The sequence below is a fragment of the Nicotiana sylvestris genome, chromosome 3 (assembly GCF_000393655.2).
Source record: "Nicotiana sylvestris chromosome 3, ASM39365v2, whole genome shotgun sequence".
NCBI classification, from domain to species: domain Eukaryota; kingdom Viridiplantae; phylum Streptophyta; class Magnoliopsida; order Solanales; family Solanaceae; genus Nicotiana; species Nicotiana sylvestris.
The window spans coordinates 68,851,055-68,871,812 of record NC_091059.1 but is presented as its reverse complement, the minus strand read 5'-3'; the positions used below and the strand labels follow the sequence as shown (position 1 = coordinate 68,871,812).

The following is a 20,758-nucleotide window of genomic DNA, read 5'->3' as shown; positions in this document are numbered from 1 at the left end:
GATTCGGAATACCATCCGACATTGCATGTGATAACGAAAATAGTTTATCTGCAGCAAAGTGACCAAATATCTCGAAGACCATAAGATCAAAAGGATCTTATCAACACCTTATCATGCTAGTGAGAATTGACAAGCTGAATCTACCAACAAAACCATAATCCAAAACCTCAAGAAAAGGTTGACTAACACTATGGGGAATTTGAGAGAGATCCTGCCCGAAGTTCTTTGGGCGTATCGCACAAATTCGAAGTCTAGTACCAGGGCTACCTCGTTTCATTGGTTTATGGCGCTAATACTTTAATACCGAGCTGAATACGGAAAGCCGAAATATCCGCAATCGGGCAAGGATCATGGCGCGAATCCCAGCACGTATCAAGAAGAGACCGATTAATTAGCCAATCATAGGTATTATCATTTGTAAAGATACCATATTCACACAATACTAAGCAATATACTGCCATTTCTTAGTTTTCATTATCTTGTTATTCTGTTCATAAGCAAGTTGAAACATATTTGGCTCAAGAGTGACTAAAATCGAGGGTCAAGGCTGTTCAATTCGTGTGGTTCGCATTATTTCTTTCATCGTCAATATCAATATTAATTTATTCTTCTTAATTTGTACCAAGTTATATCACGTGTTCTTAAAACCGCATATAAATTCAACTGTTATCCAATTTTAGGGTAAACAACACCAGAGATCAACCCTTAGTTTTTTTTTTTTTTTTGGTGATGTACGGACTGACTGTTATATTCAAGGGCAGGTACTATGGTATATATTATTTGCAGATGACATCGTTCTAATCGACTAAACACGAGGTGGGTTTAGTGTGAGACTGGAGGTTTGGTATGAGGCTCTTGAGTTGAGCAGGATCAAGACAAAATACTTGGAGTGTAACTTCAGCGACGTAACCCAGGTAGAGGATGTGGATATGATGATGGAGGCTCATATCATCCCCAAAAGAGATAGTTTGAAGTACCTTGGGTAGGAAAATTGAAAGATTGATGAGGATGTCACACATCGTATCGGAGCAGGGTGGATGGGATGAAAGCTTGCTTTCGGAGTCTTGTGTAATAAAAATGTGCCACTAAAACTTAAATATAATTAAGTTCTACAAAATGGTGGTTAGACTGAAAGTAACTAAAATGAGGATGTTGAGATGAATGTGCGGGCATACTAGGTTAGATAAGATTTGAAATGAAGTTATTGGGGAAAAGGTTGGAGTGGCCCTCTTGGAGGATAAGATGCGGGAGACGAAGCTGAGATAGTTTAGATATGTGAAGAGGAGAAGTATAGATGCACCAGTTAGGAGGTGTGAAAGGTTGACCTTAGTGAGTATGAAAAAGGGGTAAGGTAGGCCAAAGAAGTATTGAGGAGATGTGATTAGGGAGGACATGACACAACTGGAGCTTACCGAGTACATGACCGTTAATAGGGGATATGGAGATCGAGAATTAGGGTGGAGGCCATCGCGCGTGTATGTTTTCCTAGATCGATAACAGTAGTGTTAGCATGATACAATTTCTTTATTTTTGAATTGATGGTACTATCTACTGTTTGATTGCATTCTTTCGTTTTAGTTTTCTTAATACTTTGTTGCTGTTACCACTTACTGCCATTGCTCCTTTTCATCTTGTCTTTAGCGAGGGTTTATTGAAGAGAGCCTTTCAGGATAGGAGCTAGGTCACGTATACGGTATCCTCCCCGAACCTCATTTGCAGGAACATGTTGTTGTTGTTGGGTATTTTGTCCTTTCCATTTTTAATCATGTTAGCATAACTGTGTATAATATACTAAAAAACTACTCAAAAGTCAGATGGCGCAGTGGAAATTAAACATCTCTCTTCTTTTCTCTTTCTTCTTACAAAAATACACTATCGTGACCAGAAGCTGGTTCTTAGAAAGAAACAATCGGCAAAGCAGTATATAAAGATACTACTAGACTTGCAGTGAAGTACATAAAATCTACTTCCAAAGCTAGTCCTTGTAGTTCTCCTCTCCCTCTTCACATGGAGGTTACATCCCGTGGAACTGTTTCACTTTCTTTGTCGTTCCCTCCAAAGGCTTACTGACAGAAGAGAGGGAGAGAGCTCACCTACTACCAAACACGAGATAAAGAAAGGAGTACAGTTGATTAGACATTACTATTTCTTTTCGTTTTCCCTTAGGTTGAAAGTTTGTGAGAAAGCTTCAACTTTTGTTGGGCATTAATGATCTCCGTCACAGCCTGCATTTACATGAAGATTCTTGAACTGGGTATCTCTAAAAATGTCAACTTTAGACAAGTCCCATGTTGATTTGGAAGCTGGTACTGCTGAAATTGTGGAAAAGAAGAGGACTTCTTCTGTATCAGAATGTTCAGTGGAAGTGGATCTGGAAGCTGAGGGACAGGATACTACTAAGCCACATTTGCCTAAAGTTATAAAGAGGGATTGTAGGATTTGCCAACTGAGTTTTGATGCTTCGAATCCGGAATCTGAGGTCCCCATTGAATTGGGTTGTTCTTGTAAAGATGATTTGGCTGCTGCTCACAAGCAGTGTGCTGAGGCTTGGTTCAAAATTAAAGGAAACAAGTAAGTATTTTGACTAGTAATCCACATTTTGTTATAATAAACCAGTTGTCTTATCCTAATTTTAGTATGGCTACTTTCTTCGTCGTTTTTTATTTCTTGGGTACAGATTATTTTCAGGTTTAGAGAATGATTAGGAGAAACCCCTACATTTTTTCTTTGTTCAGGGGCTCATTCAGGGAATGCGGCCAAAAAGTAGATTACCGTTAAGATAGTGGCAAAATTTGTTTTCTGATTATAGTTTAAGCTTTATTTAATGAGTATAAGGTAAGCTTTGTGGTAGACAGAGCAAAATGAAAGTGGATAAGCATCTTGTGTTTAATGGAAAAAATTGAGCAACTGACACTAGATTTTTACTTATTCTTTACTGCGAAATATTAATTTCTCCGATCTGAATCCTTCTCTCATTTATCTACAATATAACTTCAGAACTTCATTCATACCATTTCTTTTTGTTGAAATTGGACACCGACTCAATACTGATCACCAGCCTCCAATTTGTCTAGTGGATCCTGTAAAAATATTTTTCTAGTCTAATCCTTTAATGGAGTCCGGTGTATTAAGCTTCCGCTATGCGCGGGTCCAGGGAGGGGCCTGACCACAAGGGCCTATTGTATGCAGCCTTACCCTGCATTTTTGCAAGAATCTGTTTCCACGACTTGAACCTGTGACCTCGGTCACATGACAACAACTTTACCACTCACGCCAAGGCTCCTCTTCAATCATTTGATGGAGTATAAATTCCTATATTACTTATCTTTTTCGTCAATCTGATAGGTTCCCGATACGTTCCGGTGTCTTTGTCTCATGCTTGGATGTGGACACTGGGTAGCAGTAAATTGTCACCAAGTTAGAATTTCGTCTGACTGAACTTTGTGTTAGGTGTTTGCCATAATTTTCTTAACATATTTGGTTTTCCTGTTTGTTGAAGGAAAGGGCAATATAATTACCTTAATTGAGTTTTCCTTTTTGTAGAAGGAAATTATAATTCTCCTATACTTGGCTAGTCCTTTTTCTTGTAGGAAAAGGTTTGGACTTCTATAAATTGAGGATCCGTCCTTCTCATTCAGCAGCATTCACAATGTAGCCATAGGGGTTTGAGAGTAGTGTTTAGGGGGAGAACTTTACGGGACAAGTGTTAGTGTGTCACTTGTGTTTACCTCTTCGTGAAGTTGTTCTCTCGATATTTTGTACTCTCTTTTATTATAGTGGATTGCTCATCTCCGTTGTGGACGTAGGTCAGTTGACCGAACCACGTTAAATGTTTGTGTCTCTTTTGGTATATTTCTCTTTTGTTGTCTTATTTATCGTCGTTCAAGGTTTGCTTTGCTAGCTTCCGCATGATACCTGCTTTTTACGGTCCTAACACTTTGTTCTATTTGTGATGTCAACGCAAATGTGAAGTACCTTCCTGTCTATCGAATTTTCCAGTTGACCTACTTGTATTGATGAGCAGGACATTCGACATAATGCTAAACCTTTTGAGGTTTCATTCTGTATGGAGGAACGAGATCTCGCACACATCTAGCTTTTACAAAAAAACACTTTATTAGCTACTTTCCCCTCTTTTGCTTCTCTTTGTATCTTCTTGGAATGCTCTTTTTCTCACACGCTGTGAAGAAGATTCTCTCTTATCATATACTTTAGACAAACACACAATTAGGGGTGTTCATGGTTCGATTTGAATCGGTTTTTCCCTAAATAGAAACCAACCAAGTAAGTCGGTTTTTCAAATATTAGAACTAAATCAAACCAATTAAGTCGGTTTTTTCTCGATTCGGTTTATGTCGGGTTTTGTCGTTTTTTCGGTTATTTATCGATTTTTTCTTAAATATAAGATATACACTACCAAACACACATTCCGGCGACCACATTTTCAACGTAACACTATCAAATCAATTGCCCTTTGAAAAAACTATTATTTACTAAAATATATTGATGATAATTGAATCAAATAGTGATGAATAATTTAAGGACTCAATTAAAAATATATTTTTTTAACATGAAATGGATTCTTACACTTAACAAAAGAAAACTACCAATCAAACAAGAATATAAAGGTAAAGAACTGCACTAAAAGTGCAAATGATTAACATTCACCATAAAATTTTTGAAACTTTGTATAAAAATATACATATATATAGGTGCAATAATAAATTTGAAATAGCTACTCCTATAGTCGGTTTGGTTTGGGTTTTTTCGGTTATTTTTTGATTAAAACCAAAACCAAACCAAATTTGATCGGTTTTTAAAATTCAAAACCAAAACCAAACCAAACCAAAAAGTATCGGTTTTTTTGGTCGGTTTTTTTGGTTTTCGGTTTGGTTCGATTTTTCGGGTTTTTATGAATACCCCTACACACAATGGTCTGGTTGTAAAACGGGCCAAAGTTGTGTGCTTGCGATGTCTTTTTGGGATTAAGAAAATGTGAAGAAATAATAAATGAATGTTAGTTTAGTGATTCATTCTCACTGGCTTAATGTGATTAGAAGAAATAATTTCAAATGAAACTATAACAAGTTGGCTACTTGTGCAAAAGGCATCTTTCTTCTGGTTTATCAGAGATTTTTACTTGATGGGTGGTGCGGGGATGGAGTGGTCATTGACAAGCTAATGTTGAAGTAGCTTTGTTGAAACATCTAAAGAAGAGTGACATTTTGCTGATAGAGGATATGGAATCTTGCTACCATTGCTCCTTTCCTTGACCATTCTGAAGAGTGTTGAGTGTGTCTAAAATTGTCTTGTTTCTTAGCCCCTTTGCTCTTTCCTTACCAATTGCAGTGTCATTCATTATTTAACGTGCAGCCACCGGGAAATCCTAACAAGTGCAAATCGGTTGGTTCTAAGATATGTAAGATAGGCACTTCATAAGTTATCATGCCTTTTACTCGGGGGGACAATGATGTATTTGGCTGTGTCATAGGTTATTTCTATTGTATGATTATTATTCACTTTTGTCTTTCATGCATATCTTTGGTGGAACAGGAACGAGCACAGGGACTAATTAGAGTGTATATCTTTAAAACGTCTTAAAAGTTAGGCAATGTTTTCTGTTGCTTCAGATTGTTGGCATGTGATACAAAAAAAATTTGCAAATATAATTTAGTGTCTTAATTATTTTGTTATAGGTGTGGGTGGGGAGTGTGTGTGTGGGGTATATGTTGCAAACATTCACCAATTTTATCTCTTAGGTTCCTCATTTGTTTGCACTTAATAGAGGTCTGGATCTTAATCATACAGATCTCAAACATTAAGTGTGTTTGTTTTTAAAGTCTGAATCTTAATTATTCAGATCTTAATCATTAAGTGTGTTTGTTTTTTTTACTTCACAACCACTTAATGAGTCTTAATAGGTCTGTATGATTAAGATCTATAGCAGAGACTTAATTTCATTAAGATGCTATCACATATTCATTATTAACTGTCGCCACCGCCTACCATTATCAACTACCACCATGCCGCCGCCACCACCATACTCAACCACCACCACCTCCACCACCACCACGCCACCATCATCCTCAATCATAGCCGCCACCATTATCGACCATCACCATCCACTATCCCCACCTCTCCGACCATCATCATTCTCACCTACAATTAACTCATCCACCCCAACTACCACAATTGACCACCCCATCACCATCAACAACCATAGCCGGCGCTGCCCATCATTATAACTACCACCGCCCACCCACCACCTTCCTCAGTCACAACTACTACTACCACCCATCATTATTAACTATCACCACTACCATCCTCAATCATAATCGCCACCACTACCAATCACTACTAGCTACCAGCATGAACTACCATCATCAACCAAAACTACCACCAACCACCGTCTCTAATAGGCATTCACCCGTTAACTATCACCACCAACAACTATCATATTTTTAAAAACTATATATTTTATTGATAGAATATTAGATTAGTTAGTATTTCATTTGAACTTTATGGTTATTAATTTTCAAATAAAGATAAATTTTATACATTCAGATGTTAAAAATCAAACAATCTTATTCAGGTCTTAATACATACCTTATTATATTCAGATGTGTATTCAGATTCAGATGTCTTAATCTTAATCAGATTCAGACGTCTTAATCTTAAAAAAAAAACAAATGAGGTTATTTTGACATGTTTGTCTCTGTTGAGTACATTTTGAATCTGTAGTTTTGAACATAGATCTTCTATATTTTCATGTTCAATGTATATATTTTGACTCGATGAGTTGTGCACTTCCAAATGTGATGCAACAGATAGATGCTTGTCAATAGTTGATTATGATTTTACAGCCTGAAATATCTTAAGAGATCCGCGAACAGTAAGCTGTCCAACTCAATGTTTGTGCCATAGCAGCATCTTTACTTTGTTGCATAACCCTGAATCTTATTGTGTTGTCTTGCATTTGCTACCTTGCGTGGATTAACTACATTCTGGGTTTCATGAGAAGTCTTTGGCTGATTGCCATCTTCATATGCATAGTCTGCTAAATTTTGTAAATTATTCCGTTCTCTATGTCCATGTTTGATTCTCTTTATTTCAATTTCGTAATGTTCCTATATACTCGACTTCAGTCTTGTGAAGGGATTTTGATTTTGATTTTTCTTTTCCTTTTGCTTATGGCCTAATGTATTATACGTTCAAAATAATGATGCTATAGAGATTTTCCTCCTGTAACCTGGACAGTGCTGTTTTACTTTGAGTTGCTGACTTAATTGTGTTGGTTTTACTTCTACCTTTACGCTTCTCCAGAATCAAACTCTGGCATGATCAATATTCAATCCCTTGTTGTACCATTTAAAAGATTAACACAAGTTTTCTGACTTGTGAAGAAGATAAAGTGGAGATGCTTTAAACCTCGTACTATGTATTTAGATGTTGCATGGATACTTAAACATAAGGAGAAGCTTTTACCTTTTTCCACCCAAATGCATATCTGAAGAACCACTGGTTGCATGTTGTGTTACAGGAACACTTCAAAACCCCTGTTGCATTCATGTTTATCTGACACGATTTGGGCATTGGTGGGGGTGTGGGATACGCATCAGATTTGGTAATTCACCTATACTGTGCTGATTACAACTATAGCGAAGAAGCATGGGTTTGTTGTGCTTTTACTTTTTATGCGTGTATGTGTGGATGTGTCTGTATTGTGTGTATGTATGTAATTCCCACAATGTACTAAACTATTTGCTACTATATGAGATATAAATAAAACAACAGCGACACCTCAATCCCAAACATGTTGGGAGTATGAGATATACATACAGAATAAAAAATTGGAAATTGGTGATGAAGGATATGTTTTCTTGATCTGTCTCATATCAGATATCCTCATTGCTTTCAGTTAACATAGCTTGCATGTACCTTATATTTCAATCAAAGAAGTCTTCAAAGACTTATTTATTTAATTATCTGCTACATGTGATATGAACTGATTGTGCCAGAACCTTCAAATCTGCAGAACTTGTGAGATCTGTGGGTCAATTGCACGGAATGTTGCTGGTGCAAATGAAGCAGAGCTTGTGGAGCAGTGGAATGAAGCAAATGACGCAGCATCTGTAGCAGCCACCGCACCAGCGACAGTAGAGACCAGAAACTTCTGGCAGGGTCATCGATTCCTAAACTTCTTGCTTGCTTGCATGGTTTTTGCATTTGTGATTTCCTGGCTCTTTCACTTCAATGTACCATCATAATACTTGGAGAGACTATAGTAGCATGTCAGCTAGGGCACCATGCATGTTTCCCCGTGCTAAGATGGCACTCTAGCATACATATTGCTGCATTCCCACTTGGAAAAGTTCCTGTTACTTTCCTAAGATGTTAATATAGGTAGAAGAGCTACAGAAAAAAACCAGATTTGTGCTTCATGTTGTGACGAGATGTAAGCAGAAATATTTGTAATTAATTCCAGTATTTAGTGTGTAACAATTTGATTGATTGTCCTGCGCTAATTGTTCCTGTTGTTGAACCACACTACCGAGTTGCGTGTATGGGCTTCAGATTTCTCCCCTTTTCTCTCACAGATTTCTCCTTTTTTCTCTCACAATATTCTGCCTTGCTCTTCATTATGGTTTCAGGGGGAAAGCTGATGTTACCTTAAAAGCTTCATTACTTGATCTTTTTCTATTTTGGTTTAAATATTTCATCTTGTGCTGCATCAGGGATCTTTTGCGGTGTGCCTGAGGTAGCCATTTCCAAGTAATATTTGGATGCCTGGGCTCATAGCTAATGATGAGGGATTGATGCTAATGATGTTCGTACCCAGATTATCTCTGCAGAGTTACTCGTGCTATCTTTGTTGGTAGGAAGTATCACATATCTAGTGGAATATTATAGGTGCATGCAAGCTAGTTTGGACACCATTGTTATTAAACACAACAAAAAAATTACCAACATAGATGTAGTAAAGAACCAGAATCACACTCATTTGGTTTTAGGTCATGTGCAGCTAAAGAGTGGTCCGTACCAATGGAAGTTGGAGCCTCTTTTGACATGAGCCTCATGTCCCCTTAGAGCCAAAACAGATGAAGTTAATGCTCCATCTGAACTTTTTAAGGGGTATACAACATGCAAGGGTGAAATGTTTGTTAGGATGGAAAAAATCAGGTGTTATGCGGAAGCTAGTGACGCAAACCTTGAACGACGATAAATCATATGACAACAAAAGAGAAATATACCAAAAGAGACACAAACATTTAACGTAGTTCGATCAATTGACTACGCCCACGACGGAGATGAACAATCCGCTATATAAAAGAGAGTACAAAATATAGAAAGAACAACTTCACGAAGAGGCAAATACAAGTGACACACTAACACTTGTCCTTTAAAGTTCTCCCCCTAAACACGACTCTCACACCCCGTATGGCTACATTGTGGATGCTGCTGAAAGAGAAGGACGAATCTTCAATTTATAGAACTCCAAACCTTTTCCTAGAGAAAAGAGACTAGTCAAATATGAGAGATTTGTAATTCCATTCTACAAGAAGGAAAATCCAATTAAGGTAAACATGTTTCCATTTCCTTCAACAAATAAAAAAATTAAATATGGTAAGAAAATGAGGACAACACCTAACAATGTTGAGTTCCACTCAAAATTAAATTTATTTAAGGTTAATTTTATTTACACCTTTTTTTTACACCCTTTTACGTTCTTACCTAGCCCGAGAGTAGGGCTGGATTGCCATCACATCAATAGTTGATTGAATCACTAAAATAATCTGTAGCTTTTTTTTTTCCCTTTTTATTTATTTTTTAAATCTCAATTCATATGACCATATTATACATAACTAACGATCAAAGATCAAAAGAGTTGTAACGAATCAATCACCTATGCACTTGCCGGAATCCACCATCATACGAAGTTTCCATATACGTATCAAACTAATGTTTCTAATCCTCTGAGTCGCAAATATGGAATGGTTTCCAGAAAGTTAAATTTGAAACTTGTATCTGTGCAATTTGTAAATGTGTCAATTTTTTTACTTTTCCGAATCATTCTCAGAAGTTATTAAACCGTCAAAGGTGAACAAAATAAAACGTTGCACGTCAAACTCGTATTTGTAAGGTATGTTGCAATAATTTTGTTTTTCAAAAGTTTTTTCACCTCTCTTCTCCCCCCCCCCCCTGCAACATAAACTAAACTAAAATAAGTAAGAGAGAGAGAGAGAATTATTGATGTGGTCGATCTGAGGTAGATTACCATTCATGTGGATTTAGTTTTGTTTATATTATGCAGATCTGAGGAATTATTGATCATATCTTAAATAGTATTTTAAAAGGTGAAAACGAGCGTTAGCTCCACAGTTTTTTATTTCCAGTATTTGAAAAATAAAAACAAATCATAAAGATGTATTACAATATAAAAGAATAATAGAAAATACATGTACAAATTATAAAAAATTCCTACGAAATAATATGCAAATATTCTCTTCTATCTAGAAATATCGTAGATTTTGAACATTATGTAGCTTATACTATATGGAGTAAATGTCCCAATTTTGATATTTTACATATATTATATACCTTATTATATGATATCAAAAATATCAGCAGAAAGAAAATCCATTGATAATTTACCAATAAAAAATGAGCCAGTGGGTAAATTTCCCAACGGATGCTAAGTTTACTGATCACGCCCAACTCTAGTCCTAAAAAGGATAAGCGGTCGCTGCAAATATAATTCGGTCTAAAAGTCCGGAGTCAAATCCCACAAAGAACTAAGGCTTAGCTATATCTGTTTAATATCACTAAAAAGACAAGTTTGAACAATTTTCTAAATTATAAAGATTGAGATTTATATTTCTAACTAATTAATTAGCAAATACTAGAAAATGGTAAAATTATCAACTGACGAGACAAAGGGTTGAAGACTAAATTAAGGATGTCTAGAGTTATGATTTCCCCAATTGTCGGAATCCTTCTAGCTATGTTCCCTACACGTTTGCCAATCTATTCTCTACTGATCGTGAGCACTTTCGATGCCGTAATTCTTTCTCGAGCAACTACAACAATTTACTAGACATATTCTCTCAAACTACGCTAGTTGGCTTTATCTAACCGCTCATTATGACCACGTCAAGGCTATGTTATTTCTAAACCTATCTTTAAACCCGTTGTATTGATTTCTCACATACGTTAGGAATGACGTTGTTCAACAACCACCTAAATATGTATCATTTCTCAATCAACACATAATAAATAGGCACAATCAATCAATGGCCATTCAATCAACAACAATAAACACGTAGTTGAACAAGTAGAGAAATCCAACGGCTCAATTATATAAAAACATAACAAGAATTTATTCTACAAAAAGGTTCTATCAAAACCCTAGATAACAAATTAGTTATTCATAATAGTATGTAAAACTAAAATACTAAAAGTCATAACCAACAATGAAAAAATAGGAAGAGGGAGGAAAAAATCGTAGAAGAATTCCCCGCCTTGCTCCTATTGTGTCTCTGCCTCCTTAGGTCGAATCTGTGTCAAAAATTAGTCTCTCCTCCTAGAAATACCATTTTCCCATGTATATATGCCAAGTAGGGTCGGGCCCAAACTATTATACCTTCTCCTACGCGAAAAAGGACAGGTTTCCAGGCCTGGACATCCGCGGCCGCGGCCCGGGCACGGTATTTGGCAAGTCTACTGTTTCAGTCCGCGTCAGGTTTGTGGTCACGGTTTCGACCGCATTTTTCACCCTGTTCCGTTTGGAATTTGAAAACACGTAAAACAAAAATGTGGTAGTCCTTTGAGTTAGCTTTCTAACCATATATTGTGGATCCCAAATGGAGTTCTGAGCAAAATGTTATGTGTATTTTACTAGACAGTGCGTAATATGCCTACTCGATTCTTTGTTTTGTTGCTCTATCATCCGTTGATCCCCGAATACGATCCCGGCTTAATTTTTTAGGCTTTTACTCAGACTTCAAAGCTCTAAATCACTTGAATTCATTCTATAACATCTACATAGCTCGGAATCACTCCTACAAGGTATAAAACACACAATTAGTGCAAGACACTAGCGATTAAAGCTCAAACTCAATTAAAGTGCAGTAAATTTGAGTGTAATAAGCGACTAAAATACGTAATTATAGCCTATCATCAACACACCACACTTAAACCTTTGCTCTTCCTCGAACAATCAAACTGCACTTTTTTTTTATAGACATGACCTTTTTAAATAATTCTCCTAACTCATCACACCAAGAGTATTTAAAATAGACTAAGCATAAAAGCGTAATATCTTCACCTCAAGATTTGACTCACAAGTACCACTTTAAGAGTGACTACACCACCTTAAGCACTTTAATACATATACTTTAACATTCTAGCCTCAAACTTATATCAAACCAAAACTCCACCTTCACATCAATATATATTACCCTATTCTTCTTTAAGCACACTTACATCAAGAGCCACCACTTATCAAGGAATTTTTTTTCCACAACAATCCAACTATTTTTTTTTTCAATTCAAGTGGCTCTTACTTTTTCAAAACAGTGCACCTTTCTCCTTATTTAATTAGTTCCACTCAAAAGCCAAACCAACCACCCCACACTTTACAAAGTTTATAAACAATTCAAGTGCTAATGAGAGGTTACAATGGTTCAAATAGATGGTTAATTCAAACAAATGGGTAAGGCTTGTAATGTGGTTGACAAAGAAACAAGATTACAGGCTCAAAGGGGTTAACTACGATACATATCAACTAGGTGGGTAAAATATACATATCTGGCTCAACAAAGAAACGCCTATATCACTTCCAAGACTGAACAAAACTACTATTTCGCTTTGCAAACACACAGGGCAAGTTCTAGGCATCAAATTCAATGCACAGAATATAACAAATCCTTACACACACATGACACATAACTCACTCAGGATTGCACTCATCAAGACACTCTAGTCAAAGCAATTAAGTAAATCTAAGATCATACAATTTAAAGTACTTATGCAAGAGTCAAAAACTGAGCCTAAGCGTCACAACCAAAGTACTCACTGTTCTCAAGGCATAACAAAGTCAAGAGATATTGCTTCAATTCAAAACACAACACAATGGCTCCTATTCCTAAAAAAAACTAACTATACCCGGTTCAAATAAAATCAATGGAAACGAATCGCGGCACAAAGAAAAACCAAGGGGGAATTGCTACACTACCTAAAAAAAGAAAATCTTTATATTTTATTTTTTCTTTAGACTTAAATCCCTCAAGAAAATTGTCTAATAAATCCATCGTCGGAAAAAGTCCAATCTTTTCTTTTTAAAAAAAAATTATTCAATTAAACTAACACAACTAAAATAGCATAGAAAGTCACCCAAACAATCTCCTCACCCCACACTTCAAATTGTGCATTGTCCCCAATGCACACCATAACTAATAAAATGGTAAAAAGAGACTCCCTGGTAGGCCAAAGGCCGAAGCACTAACAACTCATAGGGTACTCAGACTTCTCCCAAGCTTGGTCCTTCGTGCGGGTACCTCACACTTAGTTCCAACCATTTGGTTTGCTGTTGCATCCTTCTAATATCTTTGCTTTCCATGCTCTTAGAACATAAAAAAATTGACACTACAAAAATAATACAGTTAAAAAAAATATAAAAAAAATATAAAAAATCAATAAAGCTGGGTTGCCTCCCTACAAGCTCTTGATTTAACGTCGCGGCATGATGCAGATCACTTTTTGCCTCCACCTCGAGCTTATGAATTGAACCCCCAATTTGGCATCAAGTTTTCGGCTATGCTCTAGGGGTGGAGAAACAAATCTAATTGGCCTAAGCAACCATTGTACTATTCTACACTTCTTGCCTTTTAGATGAGGTATGTAATCTTGTCTTTCTGGCAAGAAAAATTCTAGAATGTAGGTACCTTGTTCCTCATTCCTTGACTTCTTAATTGGCTCGGATGACTCTATGTCCACATCGTCATCCAAGCACAATGTAGAAAAATGTTTGGAGTGGGGACCAATGCTCTCACACACATGAACTTCAGGACTTTCAACATCCTCAACATCAATGATACTAGAGTCAACAAAATTGTATCTTCAATATCCTTGGCTGACTCTAGTCTCACTTCTTCAACATTGATATCCTCAAATTGTAGTTGGCTAGGTTTTTGATGTTCTACTTTGACCTCCCCAATTAACACCTCAAATTCATGCTCTTCTTGGCTACTATCCCTAATATTGGCTTGTTGAGCATTAACAACTCCAATCACACACATTCCACAAATAAGATTGAGTTGGTGCACATAACTCGCTCTCGGTAATATTTTGATAATTTTGATACGGGTGGTTTCCTTCACAATATGTATGAGGATCAATAGTAGAATTATCTACACCTAAATTTTCATAATTCCAAGATGTCATGTTTCTCAAATCAATAGTTATAAGAAAAATACAAAAAAAAAAAAAAATAAAAGTTCAAACTTGAACCCTAGCAATATATACAGCTACAACTACACCGTTAGTTCCCCGACAACGACACCAAAATTTGGTCACGCCCAACTCAAGTCCTAAAAAGGATAAGCGGTCACTGCAAATATAATCCGGTCTAAAAGTCCGGAGTCGAATCCCATAGAGAACTAAGGCTTAGCTATATCTGTTTAATATCACTAAAAAGACAAGTTTGAACAATTTTCTAAATTATAAAGATTGAGATTTATATTTCTAACTAATTAATTAGCAAATACTAGAAAACGGTAAAATTATCAACTAACGAGACAAAGGGTTGGAGACTAAATTAAGGAGGTCTAGAGTTATGATTTCCCCAATTGTCGGAATCCTTCTAGCTATGTTCCCTACAATTTTGCCAATGTATTCTCTACTGATCGTGAGCACTTTAGATGCCGTAATTATCTCTCGAGAAACTACAACAATTTACTAGGCATATTCTCTCGAACTACGCTAGTTGGCTTTATCTCACCGCTCATTATGACCACGTCAAGGCTCTGTTATTTCTAAACCTACCTTTAAACCCGCTGTATTGATTTCTCACATACATTAGGAGTGACGTTGTTCAACAACCACTTAAATATGTATCCTTTCTCAAGCAACACATAATAAATAGGCACAGTCAATCGATGGCCATTCAATCAACAACAATAAACACGTAGTTGAACAAGTAGAGAAATCCAACGGCTCAATTATATAAAAACATAACAAGAATTTATTCTACAAAAGGTTCTATCAAAACCCTAGATAACAAATTAATTATTCATAATAGTATGTAAAACTACAATACTAAAAGTCATAACCAATAATGAAAAAATAGGAAGAGGGAGGAAAAACTCATAGAAGAATTCCCTGCCTTGCTCCTATTGTGTCTGTGCCTCCTTAGGTCGAATCTGTGTCAAATATTGGTCTCTCCCCCATCAAAATACCATTTTCCTATGTATATATACCAAGTAAGGTCGGGACCAAACTATTATACCTTCTCCTATGCAAAAAAGGATAGGTTTCCAGGCCTGGACGTCCGTGGCCTCGGCATGGGCGCGGTATTTGGCAAGTCTATTGTTTCAGTCCGCATCAGGTCTACGGTTGCAGTTTTGACTGCATTTTTCACCCTGTTCCGTTTGGAATTTGGAAAAACGATAAACATAAAAGTTGTAGCCCTTTGAGTTATATTTCTAACCATATATTGTGGATCCCAAATGGAGTTTTGAGCAAAAGGTTATGTGCATTTTACTAGATAGTGCGCAATATGCGTACTCGATTCTTCGTTTTGTTGCTCTATCATCCGTTTTGATCCCCGAATATGATCCCGGCTTAATTCCTTGGGCTTTTCCTCAGACTTCAAAGCTTCAAATCACTTGAATTCATTTTATAACATCTACATAACTCGGAATCACTCCTACAAGATATAAAACACACAATTAGTGCAAGACACTAGCGATTAAAGATCAAACTCAATTAAAGTGCAGTAAATTTGAGTGTAGTAAGCGACTAAATTATGTAATTTAGCCTATCATCAACACCCAACACTTAAACCATTGCTCGTCCTCGAGCAATCAAACTGCACTTTTTTTATAGACATGACCTTTTTAAACAATTCTCCTAACTTATCACACTAAGAGTATTTAAAATAGACTAAGCACATTAAACGTATCATCTTCACCTCAAGATTTGACTCACAAGTACCACGCATTATTCACAACTCACCCACTTACTCTAACATAGAGGTCACTAACATTACCTTTCCTTCATGAATCAAGTGCCCTCACACAACAACAGAGAGTAGTTCCACACAATAAAATTTAAGAACACTTAGGAACTCAAGATAGAAAGAATTCACTCACTCTCAGAAATAACATTAATATGCCACAAAAGATGCACCATAAGCTTGCCCGTAGTGTACTACTCCACTAATCGAGCTCATTCAATCTAGGATCAATTATGACTTTATTTGGTTGTAATGTAGGCTACGGGATGGGTAGGATACATTTAGATATAAGAGTGACTACATCACCCTAAGCACTTTAATACATATACTTTAACATTCAAGCCTCATACTTATGTCAAACCAAAACTCCACCTTCACATCAATGTATATTACCCTATTCTTCTTTAAGCACACTTACATCAAGAGCCACCACTTATCAAGAAATTTTTTTTCCACAACAATCCAACTATTTTTTTTCAATTCAAGTTGCTCTTACTTTTTCAAAATAGTGCACCTTTCTCCTTATTTAATTAGTTCCACTCAAAATCCAAACCAACCACCCCACACTTTACAAAGTTCATAAACAATTCAAGTGCTCATGAGAGGTTAAAATGGTTCAAATATATGGTTAATTCAAACAAATGGGTAAGGCTTGTAATGTGGTTAGCAAAGAAACAATATTACATGCTCAAAGGGGTTAACTATGATACATATCAACTAGGTGGGTAAAATATACATATCTGGCTCAACAAAGAAACACCTATATCACTTCCAAGACTGAACAAAACTACTATTTCGCTTTGCAAACACACATGACAAGTTCTAGGCATCAAATGCAATGCACAAAATATAACAAATCCTTACACACACATGGCACATAACTCACTCAGGATTGCACTCATCAAGACACTCTAGTCAAAACAGTTAAGCAAATTTAAGATCATACAATTTAAGGTACTTATAAAAGAGTCAAAAGCTGAGCCTAAGCGTCACAACCAAAGTACTTACTGTTCTCAAGGCATAACAAAATCAAGAGATATTGCTTCAATTCAAAAGACAATACAATGGCTCCTATTCCTAAAAAAACTAACTATACCCGGTTCAAATAAAACCATTGGAAAAGAATCGCGTCACAAAGAAAAACCAAGGGGGAATTGCTACACTACCTAACAAAAGAAAATCTTTTTATTTTATTTTTTCTTTAGACCTAATCCTTCAAGAAAATTGTCTAATAAATCCATTGTCGGGAAAAGTCCAATCTTTTCTATTTTTTTAAAAAAATTATTCAATTAAACTAACACAACTAAAATAGCATAGAAAGTCACCCAGACAATCTCCTCGCCCCACACTTAAAATTGTGCATTGTCCCCAATGCACACCATAACTAATAAAAGGGTAAAAGTGACTCTCTGGTAGGCCAAAGGCCGAAGCACTAACAACTCATGGGGTACTCAGACTTCTCCCAAGCTTGGTCCTTCGTGCGGGTACCTCACACTTAGTTCCAACCATTTGGTTTGCTGTTGCATCCTTCCAATACCTTTGCTTTCTATGCTCTTAGAACATAAACAATTGACACTACAAAAATAATACAGTTAAAAAAAATATAATATAAATAAAAGAAAGCAATAAAGCTGGGTTGCCTCCCTACAAGCACTTGATTTAACGTCGCGGCACGACGCGAATCACTTTTTGCCTCCACCTCCAGCTTATGAATTGAACCCCCAATTTGGCATCAAGTTTTCGGCTATGCTCCGGGGGTGGAGAAACAAATCTAATTGGCCCAAGCAACCATTGTACTATTCTACACTTCATGCCTTTTAGATGAGGTATGTAATCTTGTCTTTCTAGCAAGAAAAATTCCAGAATGTAGGCACCTTGTTCCTCATTCCTTGACTTCTCAATCGGCTCGGATGACTCTATTTCCATATCTTCATCCAAGTACAATGTAGAAAAATGTTTGGAGTGGGGACCAATGCGCTCACATACATGAACTTCAGGACTTTCGGCATCCTCAACATCAATGATACTAGAGTCAACAAAATTTGTATCCTCAATATCCTTGGCTGACTCTAGTCTCACTTCTTCAACATTGATATCCTCAAATTGTAGTTGGCTAGGTTTTTGATGTTCTACTTTGACCTCCCCAATTAACACCTCAAATTCATGCTCTTCTTGGCTACTATCCCCAATATTGGCTTGTTGAGCATTAACAACTCCAACCACTTGACTCAATTGAGCCTCCAAGTTGCGAATAGTTGCCTCTTGCCTCTCTATCTACAGTTGTTTATCATTATTTTATTCCAGAAGGCACTTTAGCATATCCTTGATCTCCTTCAGGCCCGCATCCCTAGGTTCTTTGTTCCTATTAACTTCACAAGAAAAGGTAGAACCATCATAGTAAGGGGTTGGGGGAAGATAAGAAATATAAGCAGAACCATTAAAGTGACCATTTTTTACCACCACACACATCAAGCACATTCTACAAATAAGATTGAGTTGGTGCACATAACTCGCTCTCGGTAATATTTTGATAATTTTGATACGGGTGGTTTCCTTCACAATATGTATGAGGATCAATAGTAGAATTATCTACATCTAAATTTCCATAATTCCAAGATGTCATGTTTCTCAAATCAACAGTTATAAGAAAAATACAAAAACAAAAAAAAATAATAAAAAAAAAATTTCAAACTTGAACCCTAGCAATATATACAGCTACAACTACACCGTTAGTTCCCCAGCAACGCCGCCAAAATTTGATCACGCCCAACTCTAATCCTAAAAACGATAAGCGATCACTGCAAATATAATCCGGTCTAAAAGTCCGGAGTCGAATCCCACAGAGAACAACGCTTAGTTATATATGTTTAATATAACTAAATAGACAAGTTTGAACAATTTTCTAAATTATAAAGATTGAGATTTATATTTCTAACTAATTAATTAGCAAATACTAGAAAATGATAAAATTATCAACTAACGAGACAAAGGGTTGGAGACTAATTAAGGAGGTCTAGAGTTATGATTTCCCCAATTGTCGGAATCCTTCTAGTTATGTTCCCTACAATTTTGCCAATGTATTCTCTACTGATCGTGAGCACTTTAGATGCCGTAATTCTCTCTCGTGCAACTGCAACAATTTACTAGACATATTTTGTCACGACCCAAACTGGAGGGCCATGACTAGCACCCGACCACACTTGCCGAGCACCAACGTACATTTCATCTAACCTTCATTATTATCTTTTAGGGCTGACGAGATCAATATAAATGGTAGACCTGGATCATGGACAACCAGCAATAAAATATGACGGCATGAACATACATAGCAAGGGATGACCAGACAATCAAGAAACTACATATAAGGTATGAGCTACCACGCTACTATGAAAGACTATACAACAAAAACTAGCCGACAAGGCATACCAAACTATACATGAGCCGACACCTGTCTATGAGCCTCTAAAAGAACATAAGTGTTGCAACATAGCCGGAACAGGGCCCCGACATACCCATAATGTCTATAACAAAAATTGCATACCAAGACCAAGGCAAGTCCGGAGAAGGGATCTCGCCAATCACCGCTGAACTGGACAGCCTACTGTGGTGGGGGAGCTGCACCTGCCTGTCTATCAGGACCTGCAGCACGACATGCAGCGTCCACAAATAAAAGGACGTCAGTACGAATAAAGTACTGAGTATGTAAGGCAGGGAACCATAAATACGATCAGTAATGTAAGCAAGGATAGAGAATATACAACCTGTAACATCTTAGTACCTCTGAGGGCTACTTACATGAAATGCATGATACATATGTATAAATACATAAACCCTTAAAACATTCGCCTCTGTGGGCATCATCATCATCATATCGTACCCGGCCATAATAGGCTCGGTAAAAAAACGTACCCGGCCATCATAAGGCTCGGTAGAATCGTACCCGGCCACGTGGAGCTCGGTAAAACCCAACTGATCAGTGGTTGCACAATAGGTGCCGTACCCGGCCAACTATAGCGTGGCTCGGTAGAGTAAAATAGATACATATATATAATGCATGCTCGACTCATGGAATCACATTCTAAACCTTTCGGAGTGACGTAAGGTCGGTATCCTCTGTACACGTTATTAGGACTAACTCTTCACTATGAACCTTATAAGAATCAGGAAGTACCAACAACATTGATAACATAAGAATAAGAGAAGCAACATTAACATCAATCGTTCCATAAGAGGGAAAACAATGTAAGTACTGCTAGCTTCTAAGAGTAGAGTATCTTGGAAGCTCGTTCATTACATTATGTACAATCGGAGTCGTGCAAAAGAAGGAAAGGGATAGCCTCACATACCTTGTATATACTGCCCCAATCTCAAGCTATGCAATTGTCAAAACTCCTTAGTCTACAATAAGAGAAACGATACTATCGTTATCATTTAAGCGTCATAACTATTATGTATCGACCACAACCTATTTTACGATGAAACGGACAGCACCTCCCCTATATATATGACCTCACACCATTCAAA

General features: G+C 36.8%; 1 protein-coding gene across 1 annotated transcript; it reads left to right on the top strand.

The window, feature by feature from the left end:
- Nucleotides 1–1,812: 1,812 nt before the first annotated feature.
- On the top strand, nt 1,813–8,542 carry LOC104230194 (uncharacterized). The gene is made up of 2 exons (XM_009782938.2): nt 1,813–2,571; nt 8,036–8,542. Exons 1-2 carry the CDS (start codon nt 2,267–2,269, stop codon nt 8,265–8,267), a joined length of 537 nt encoding a protein of 178 aa, XP_009781240.1. The 5' UTR covers nt 1,813–2,266; the 3' UTR covers nt 8,268–8,542.
- The last annotated feature ends 12,216 nt before the right edge of the window (nt 8,543–20,758 follow it).

Coding starts and splice junctions, on each gene's coding strand:
- LOC104230194 (XM_009782938.2), top strand. CDS start 2,267: ATGTCAACTTTAGACAAGTCCCATGTTGATTTGGAAGCTGGTACTGCT. Junction 2,572..8,035: donor TTCAAAATTAAAGGAAACAA/GTAAGTATTTTG, acceptor TCAAATCTGCAG/AACTTGTGAGATCTGTGGGT.